This window comes from Ammodytes marinus (genome assembly GCF_949987685.1).
Source record: "Ammodytes marinus genome assembly, chromosome: 10".
Taxonomy (NCBI): Eukaryota; Metazoa; Chordata; class Actinopteri; order Uranoscopiformes; family Ammodytidae; genus Ammodytes; species Ammodytes marinus.
In genome coordinates, this window is record NC_137214.1 from 27,786,179 (window position 1) to 27,796,178 (window position 10,000).

Genomic DNA, 10,000 nt, shown 5'->3' on the forward strand with positions numbered 1-10,000 from the left:
CCCTTCAAAAGTCTAAAAATGCATTGAACTAGTCATTTGAAAAATAAGACCTTAGTATTAAACTGTCAAAAATATTTCAAAAGTCTTAACATTGCTAAGACATCCTCTTTTTTTTATTTTTTTTAAGCTGTAGGAACCCTGTTATAATATCATTATTTCTCCCTCTGTTCCCAGCACTGTGCATCACAATACTCCGAGCTGTTGGAGGCCACAGAAGCACCAAAGTCAGTAATACCTCACAGACATACACACCTATAATTAATTATAATGATGTGTGTTTTTATCACATGTTGAATCTTGTGTGAGTTGACTCAAAGTGTTTTTTGTCCAGGCGTAAGCGTGGGGAGAAGGGCGAGGTGGTGGAAACCATTGAAGATGTCATCGTTCGTAGACTGACCACGGAGCGGATAGAGGAACTGAAGAAACTACTGCGGGACACACAGGAGCAGTACAGGTATAAACACACACTTTAGAAAGAAAACGAGTTGGGCGCTCTGGTGGCGTAGCGGATAGAGCGCGTTGGCCTCGTTGCAGTGGTCGCAGGTTTGAATCTGACCCGTGGACCTTTACTGCAGGTCATCCTCCCTCTCTGTCTCCCCATTTCAACTCTGTACTGTCAAATAATGCTTGAAAATGCCAAAAAAAAAAATCTTTAAAAAAATATATAAATTTAAAAGACATCTAACTTCAGTGAGTCACAACCTTTAGCGCAATAATTTTGCTTAATATTGAGATCACGATTATACAACAAAAAAAGGACAATGACTTTGGAAACATCGCGCATTTAGTACCTCCAATTTGAAATGTATTGTAGACGCTGTCCTTTTTTAACTCTGGATTTGCTTTGGAATTTAAATATAATTTAAGTGTATAATAAACACATTTACTGGCAAGGTTTGACTTGACTTCAAGAACATTATTGTGTAAAAGTCAATTATCTTCTATGCATAATTGTTGGAAATGGTAATTGCGATTAAAAATGTAATGAAATATACATCCCTGCTGTATTTTAATCCTCCTGTTGTTTGTGTGCTGGCAGGAAGTTGAAGAAGGACATGGATTTGATACAGATGGGTCACATGGACTCCCAGCTGAAGGAACTGTTCACAGAAATCACAGTGTAAGAATCCTATCAGTTCTTCTTTCCTTACTCTTGTCAACTCTCCCTGAGATTTCTCAATGTTTTAATCCCGATAAAGGGTTTTTACTGGGAGTTTTTTCTCAGTCGAGCCAAGGGTGTAAGAGCAGGGTGTCATACTGTATGGAATGTCTATTTGTGATATTGGGCTTTACAGATAAAACTGATTGGATTTTGATTTCTGTCTGATACTGCATTTGGGTTGTTGTAGTTATTAGAGTTTTAGATTTCTGTAGTTATTTTTGCAGTATTTCTTTTGATGAATCTTTAAAGTCCAACTGAAGTCACATTTTGTCACCCCCCCTTTTTTGCTGTCTGTGTTTAAAATTGTATTGTTAAAAGTGTTGTATTATTCAGTCATTTTATGCTGTTGTACCATCATACAGAGAATCTTCCCATATTGTTCATTGTAATTTTTAAACTGTGATTTTCCGTCCACAGAAAGAAGAAGCAGGAGGAGGATGAAGCCGAGCAGAAGAGGAAAGCCACAGAAACAGCGTACCAAGGTAGAGTCAGTCTGCACACTGTTACAGCCTTCTGCTGAAATATGCTATCTATCTATCTATCTATCTATCTATCTATCTATCTATCTATCTATCTATCTATCTATCTATCTATCTATCTATCTATCTATCTATCTATCTATCTATCTATCTATCTATCTATCTGAATATCTTGGATTATGTGGGTATTTATTAAAATTTGTACTTATAAGTGTGGCCAATGTATCAACACTGTTTATAAGCATTTCCTAATTGTGATAAAAATTGCAGTGTTGTTTTGTGTTATGGCATTTTTAGAACACATATTGATGTACATTTTAGTCACATTTTCTCACTGTCTTAAAGTTAAACAGCATTCTCTCATTATATTGGACGTTTCAAAAGGTTCCAAGTAAGAAGATGTGGTTGACAAGATCTTCCCCATTTACTGTATATTCCACTGAGGGCTTTCCGAGTCTTAATGCAGCAAATCTGCAACTACTAGAATTTCTCTCCCCCTGGCCTCTTCTTGGAATATTGTCTACATGACTGACCATGCTGCCATCACATGATGCCTTGCTCATTGAGTCTGTACTGCAGTTTTATTCTTATTCCTCGAACAAAATGTACTTAAAAACACACACCAAATCGCATACATTCTTTTTAACTATTCCACACACCACAGCTGACCATAACAAAGTACATAGTTTCCATGCAGTATGCTACAATTGGGACATAATTATTATACTTGTTTATTTTGTCATACCATCGCACATTAAGCTTGACTCTATATATCAGTCATTGCCGGTTGTTTAGTGTTTACACCCGGAGGCTCAATCACGGGACCTAACTTCTGCTGTGCAGTGCATTGTGGGTCAGCACCTCCAAAAAATCATGTTGATTTGCACAAAAAAAAAAAGATAACCAGATGTAGTATGGCCTCTGGGTATTATTCGCATACTGCATTTGACATCATGTATTGGGACGTCCTGAATGTTTTTCTGTCGTACTAAATAGCAGAGAAGTAATGGGATTGAAAGTGGAACGCACAAATTGATTCCAATTCTCTGTCTCTCTCTGTGTCTCTCTTTCTGTCTCTATCTCTCTCTCTCTCTCTCTATGTCTGTCTGTCTTTCTGTCTGTCTCTCTCTCTCCTTCTGTCCCTCTCTCCGTCACAGCTCGTCAGGTGGCTAAGAACACCCCTAAGCGAGTGCCCAGTGTGACAGTGCGTTCCCCTCTGGGAGCCAGCCCCCCCACCACAGACTCTCAGGCCGACTCTTCTGTCTCCACTCCGCCCATGGACACGGGAAGTGCTGCCTCAGATGAACCCACCATGCACTCTGTGGTAAGGAAATACAGATGTAACAGTAATAATGATGATAAGAAAAGATGACTATCAATACTGGGAGATAAACGTTTTAAATAAGGGGTTTCTGAATTTAACAACACCATTTTATGTCCCTTTTTATTTCAATCTAATTGTCACCGTCTTGTACTATAAAATAAATTGCACTTCAACAATAGAGATTCTCAGTGGAGCGCTAAACCCAAAAATCCAAAAGGCATGTTCCAAAAAAAGAAAAGGTAGCACATCTCAAGTTTCCAAGTTAAGGAGGATAACATAATGTCTTCTAACTTGTTTAATAAAGCTCACATCACAATAAATCAACCCTGAAGTGTTTAAAAAAGTGTGGTTCAGGCTTCACTGTCATTGTTTGGGGGCTGTCACATACAGTATACTGTAATTCAACACATATACATGTAATATGCCAGACATATAAAGTTGCCTTGTCTGTTTTAGTCCCAGGGTGTTGGAGTGTTTCTCCCCGTCTCAGACTCTCCGGGAAACAAAGATGGCGTCCTGTCGCCTCTAGTGGACGACTCACCTCAGAAGAGACTGTTGGCTCAGAAGACCACGCCCCCTCCCTCTCCGCTGCTGTCTGAACTGCTGAAGAAAGGGAACCTCATCTCCGCCAGCCCCAGAATGGTGAGAGCTAGCTAGGCCAAAACACAAGACCATAGGGAATTGAAATCTATATAAGATGTACTGAATTCTTCTCCCTGTAATAATATATGAAGCCAGTTTATGGATTTTACTGTAAACTTGAGCTGTAGGAAATAACTTTAAAATGACGAAAACGTGATTTTAAAACAAGGGAACCTTATCTCTTCCAGCCACAGAATGGTGAGGTCTAAGCATCTGTTATGGAAATCAATATTATAATCATATGTATTTGTAATATTGCCATATTAATTGTCGTGGAAACTGAAATATCAGTTTGTCTAAGTGCAGTTGAGAGTTGGCACAATACATCCAAAAAATAAGAATATAAAGAATTGAAAATAAATCACACAAAGCAACAAACAAGACTGAAAAATATTCTCCATGTAAAAAACCCGGTATTAACACCAATGTATGTATTTTACTGTAAACTTGAGCTCTAGGAATAACTTAGAAAAATGTCGGAACTTGATTTAAAAACTCACTTTTGTGTTGTTCTAATTACTGTTGTCAGGTTGGGGAAGGAGACTCCAGCGGAAGCCTCAGTAATGGAGTGCAGACGGCCACCGTAGCCTCTGCCCTACCACTGGGCCATGACATCCTCACAGGTAAATACATGGATGGACGTTTCATAACTTTTCGTTCATGTACACAAATACACACAATTACTAGGATGAGTAGGAAGGAATCTGCCTTTTGTAGCACACTGCACAATTAGCTTTTCATTGCCACTGAATCATATATATATATATTTTTTTGGCTTTTTTTAAGTGTTAAAAAGTCATGAACATATGTCTTTATGTTACTGCATTTTCTCAGAAGTCATGCATGATGCAGTCAATAGGTAAATGTGCTGTGAGCTCTAGTTCTATGTGATATTAAATGTTGCCCACCACTGTTCATAATGTACAAAAGTGAATGAGACTTCCCTCAGTCAGACCTAATGATAACTTACAATTGTGCAGTGTGTTACTATGTGTTTGTATCCTGTTATTATTCCCTCTCCTCCTGTGTGTGCTGACAGACACTGACACAGACGCTGCAGTGAAGGCAGAGCTGGGAGAGGACACAGGTTTGGTGGAAGAGGATCTGGTTGCCGTGAGTTACATGGGAGATGAACTGGACCTGGAGACAGTAGGAGACATCATCGCCATCATAGAGGAGAAGGTTCGCATTCTGTTTGTATTTAAAATGCACCACATCAGTTTAGAGGTTGGACTCCCTGCCTGAAAATAGGGTTGGGCTGTATCCAATTTGTTCTCCCTTTTTAATCCCCAAATTCTCCCTCGGTACACGGTATCAACATTTTGTGATAGCTATTTGTACTTCAACTGTAGCTATTTGTTTTAATACTCACCTAACACTACATTTAACTGATCATGATACATACTTATCTTTACTAAAGAGCTTGAACACATCACAATATAACTTAATACAATCTACGTTCCAAACAAAGGAAACAAACAAAAATCACTGGATGTCATTTTACTTGTAAAGTGTTTTAAGGTTTTGTGTAGTAGGCCATATTGGTGTGTTTGGTCATTTCTCAATACTAATCTTTTTTCTCTCCTCCCCAGGTGGATGACTCTGTGGAGGCGTTGGATGCAGCAGCAGTGGAAGCCGCTCTCTCTCTGTGTGAAGAGGCCGTTTCAGAGGGACACACGCTCCCGGGCCCCTGGGACACTCAGGAGCTTAAAACCTCAGAACCAGCCCCACAAACACAACACCCCGACCCCACACTTGAGCCCCAAGATGTGGCCTCAATGTCGGGCTTGATCTCTCCAGGTTTAGACACTCCAAACCAACTGGAAGTGAAGAGAGAGAATCAGCTGAAGGGAAACTGTGACGGGCCAGAGGTGACAGGAAGTGATGTCAACTCGTCTGTTGCCTCTGACGACGGGGCGACAGGAAGTGAGGTCACAGAGGAGACGGGGAAGGAGGGCGGCGACGCAGCGGTGAAGAGTGAAGGAGAGGAATGGAGCCAGCCGGAGCCCAACCCGCCATGTCTAGGTGGGCTCTCGCTCTCTCTCTCTCTCACTTACTCACTCACTCACTCACTCACTCACTCACTCACTCACTCACTCACTCACTCACTCACTCACTCACTCACTCACTCACTCACTCACTCACTCACTCACTCACTCACTCACTCACTCACTTACTGTGTTAACATACATACAAATACACACACACAAAGAAACACTCACAGAAATCATGTTTTTATATGTATGCTTTCTATTTTTGTTCCACAGACTCCGAGGACAGCTCTGTGTCAGGGAGAGAATCAAAGGTAAAACACCATTGTGTTGGCACGTACACACATAAACCTGCAATTTTTTTATCCACAATTTGTATTGTCTGTTGCATCATAAAAGGCTTATGGAAATGCAAACATTTGAAGAAGAAAAATCATCTAATTCGCAAAAAGAGTTATTATCCTCGCTTGAGTTTTGCAAAAAAAGGGTTAAAGCTATTCTTACCTTTGTAGAGTTTTTACACTTATTTTAAATGACTTTAAAATGGTATAAATAAGGTTTTTACACTCTAAAATGCATGGTAGACCCACCAGGAATAAAAAGAAACAGTTATTTCAGTCTCATAATATTAGGTGAAAACTACAACCAATCAAATCGTTCGGACCGAACGATTTAATTGGCCGACAGACCTGTCTGTTTGCCGTCTGCTTGTGTACCGCGCATTCGTGCACGCGCGTCCTCAACGAAAGGGTTTGTTTTGATTCCACGGCAGACAGTAGCCTAGCGAGTAGCGACCATTGTAGAAAAGGTTACAGTGTTGTTATTTCTTGTTATTTTTTACAGTGTGTTAAGCTGTGTTTTAGTGTTGGGCCGTGACGTCAGTCGGCCAGAGAGCCAGTTCAGTAAATTTCCTTTCGCTTCTCCCTCGGTGAGATGTGTGTGAGCAAGTTGCCACAGTAAGCCATCATTCGTGTTTATCTGAGTGTAAATGTGAATCACCCGTGTGTGAGTATGTAGGCCTACATGTAGTCCCGATCGCTGTTATAAGTTATAGTTTGTGCATGTTATTAGCGGCTGCGATTCGCGGGTCGCAACAGCTGTTCAAACGTCTCCTCACGAGCGGAGTTTAAGCCTTTGTTCTTTTTCCGCGATCTATATGCGGCTGTGCCTGTGAAAGAAGGAAAATAAAGAGCGGATAAAACCCTACTCCTCCTCTCCTAGTCTCATTATAAGCATAAGTGGTGTTCTGGCCGACATATCTGAAGTGAAACCAGTGATACAAGCAGATCAGCGCGGTACCGGTAGCCTACTACAGCCACCAGTTTCTTCAGCCACAATATAACTCACTTTGTGCACGGAGACAGTATTAAGCAAGTAAGTCTGCTTGTGTAGCCTAAATTAAGTTTCTTCAAAAACAAAACAAAAAAAACAGGGATAGGAATGAGGGGGTGGGGCTGCATTGGAGGAAGGCGGGATATTATGATTGTGCTGAAATGCTCAAACTCAAATCCATCCGAACTGCTTTAATGCGCAAAAAAAATTTAAGATTGAAAAACTTTTGTCAAATATTCTACATTTTACCATGTTATGCAACTTATTCAATAATAATTTTTTTGGGCTAACTTTTTTTCCCCTGTGTATCTAGGAGGTGAAGGAGGAGGACCCTGGTAGTGATGGCGACCCAGATGAGGACCTGAAGGAGGAAGGAGAGGGGGAGACGTATCTGTCTGAGGCCGAGCGCGCCGCCAGCGAGAGTGAGGACGGATACGACCCGCCATCCCAACGCTACACCGCTGACTCACTGGCCAGCAGCCCGGCCTCCTCATCACAGCTGTACGTGTTCACATGTGTGTTTATGGTAGCTGAAAGGACTGGGATGATTGTGTCCACATAATAATACATTTCTTTTTTATATATATATTTTTTAAAGTTAAAGAACCTGGTTTTATCGAACAGTAGAACAGGGATGTATGAGACAAAGAAAACCATACATTACTGTCTTCCTTGATCAGTAAAAAGGGCAACAATATTATCATTTATTTGGGATTGGTTTGGGAAGGTTTTTTTTTTTATTATTATTTAATTTTAGATCAGTTAGATCTCTAAAATCTGTCTTTTTCATGAAGATCCATTTTGAACATATCTTAGGGAATATATCCTTCTTATAAATTCAGTTCATCATAATTTTTTACATCTTATCTGGGGTAGTGGTCAAGCTTCTTATGTGAATCCAGTGCTATGTCCTAGAATAACCTATTAACATTTAAAGGAGGAGTCAGTGATTTTGGAGAATGCTTGTTGTCAAGATCAATTTTTGTCAAATAAGTGATTTTGACAACAAGCTGACTCACATTTAAGGCGAAATTCTGCTTAAAAGCCAGATAAAGCTTAGCTGGGTATTTATGTCATGACCATGAGATAAGTACTGTGTTTCTGTGAGCTAAGCATCTCCAGCTGCTGACATATAAATTCTACTAGTTTGTGCTTTTGTCTATACTAGTGATTTCTCTTCTGCTTCTCGATTTTAACTGGGAACTTCACAATCTGAACTTCTCTCTCTCTCTCTCTCTCTCTCTCTCTCTCTCTCTCTCTCTCTCTCTCTCTCTCTCTCTCTCTCTCTCTCTCTCTCTCTCTCTCTCTCTCTCTCTCTCTGGTTGGAGAACACTTTATTTTTTTCAATATTTGGGATTACAATTATTGTCTGTTCTATTGTTCAAAATGACTTGCAAATGCGTTTTTGCAAGGGATTAATCACTTATTATTTAAAAGACTGCACTTTTATTGTAATGCTCTCAGAAATGTAAATTAAGTGGTTTTGTAAAATCTAAAAAAAATCTCTCACTCTCTCTCGTCCCCCTCTCTCTTTTTATCTCCCCCCTCTCCCTCTATTTCTCCCTCCCCTCTCTCTTTCTCATTATCTCTCTCTATCTCTATCCCCCCTCTCTCTATTTCTATCTCTCTTCCCCCCCTCTCCCTCTCTCTCTCCCTCCATCAGCTCCACATGTGGTGAGGACCAGGAGGCCGTCCAGGCCCAGAAGATCTGGAAGAAAGCCATCATGTTGGTGTGGAGAGCAGCAGCCAATCACAGGTCAGGATCACTCTCACTCAGTAACACTCAAACCAAATACTTCAACAAAACATCACACTTGATCTTGGTTATTTAGTGTCTCTGTTTTTATGTTTATCCCACAACCATTCTGAACCATTCTGATTGTAACCAGCTGTTGTATATAATCCTATGGAAATGGAAAGAGACTTCTTGTCTAACAATAAAACCTTTTCGGTGGCTCCAGGTATGCCAGTGTCTTCCTACAGCCCGTCTCAGATGACATCGCCCCTGGTTACCACAGCATCGTACACAGGTAAGATCACATTCTTCTCATAGCTGTGGCTGCTCCAATCTCTGGAACAGTCTGAGACCTACCCAGTCTATTGACCAATTTAAAATGTTACTGAAGACTCACTTTTTTGCATTGGCCTTTAACACAAACATGTTTTTTTTCTTCATGTATCTTGTATGTTCTTTTGTATTGTATCTTGTACAGCACTTTGGTCAACTGATGTTGTTTTTAAATGTGCTATAGAAATACATTTGACTTTAACTTTCCACCAGACCCATGGACCTGTCGGCCATCAAGAAGAACATCGAGGCTGGCGTGATCCGCACCACGGCAGAGTTCCAGCGTGACATCATGCTGATGTTCCAGAACGCGGTGATGTATAACTCCTCTGACCACGACGTGTTCCACATGGCTCTGGAGATGCAGAGGGACGTTCTAGAACACGTGCAGCAGTTCCTGGCCACGCAGCTCATCATGCAGACGTCTGAGAGCGCCATCTCCGCCAAGAGCCTACGGGGAAGGGAGGGCAACCGCAAGCCAGGGGAGCCCGCTGAGAAGGTGGGTTGGGGTTGACTTGGTGGGGTGCGACCACTAAAACCCCTATCTCACTGGGCTGCGACAGTGTGCGACAAGTTGGAGACACAAAATTGCGAGAAAATATGCAAATTAGCGACAATTTTCACTTGCAGTCTCACTGAGTTGGTTCCTCACGACACGTTTGCGAATGTCCAGGCCAAAACTTGCCGGGAGGTCGCATTTATATCTCGCAAACGTCTGGCGAGCGTCGCACCGAACGTAATGTCAGTCTCATTTTTGTCGCAAATCAATCGCAATTTAGTTTCATATGTCGCCAAACCCTCGCAAAGTTGTCTCACATCTCTCGCACTTTTTGACTCGCGGAAACTAAATTGAGAAGGGTTTGCGACACGTTTGAGACACATGCGACGACTCTGAGACTATTTTGAGACTAGATTTGTCGCACACTTTTTTTGAACATGTTCAAAATTCTAGCGACAGGACTGCGAGGGTCTGCGACTCATGAGAGGAAATTGAGACCCCCG

At 41.2% G+C, this 10,000-nt stretch overlaps 1 protein-coding gene across 1 annotated transcript in view; it reads left to right on the plus strand.

Moving 5' to 3' along the window:
* The window catches only part of brd8b (bromodomain containing 8b), a 15,669-nt gene that overhangs the window by 2,444 nt on the left and 3,225 nt on the right, over nucleotides 1-10,000 (plus strand). Inside the window, exons 4-17 of the mRNA XM_080035216.1 lie at nucleotides 175-224; nucleotides 332-454; nucleotides 1,040-1,120; nucleotides 1,580-1,644; nucleotides 2,799-2,965; nucleotides 3,422-3,607; nucleotides 4,137-4,230; nucleotides 4,647-4,789; nucleotides 5,200-5,632; nucleotides 5,875-5,912; nucleotides 7,244-7,431; nucleotides 8,594-8,686; nucleotides 8,892-8,960; nucleotides 9,212-9,497. Of these exons, the coding sequence (XP_079891342.1) occupies nucleotides 175-224; nucleotides 332-454; nucleotides 1,040-1,120; nucleotides 1,580-1,644; nucleotides 2,799-2,965; nucleotides 3,422-3,607; nucleotides 4,137-4,230; nucleotides 4,647-4,789; nucleotides 5,200-5,632; nucleotides 5,875-5,912; nucleotides 7,244-7,431; nucleotides 8,594-8,686; nucleotides 8,892-8,960; nucleotides 9,212-9,497 (2,016 nt within the window). The remainder of the gene's footprint in view (nucleotides 1-174; nucleotides 225-331; nucleotides 455-1,039; nucleotides 1,121-1,579; nucleotides 1,645-2,798; nucleotides 2,966-3,421; nucleotides 3,608-4,136; nucleotides 4,231-4,646; nucleotides 4,790-5,199; nucleotides 5,633-5,874; nucleotides 5,913-7,243; nucleotides 7,432-8,593; nucleotides 8,687-8,891; nucleotides 8,961-9,211; nucleotides 9,498-10,000) is intronic.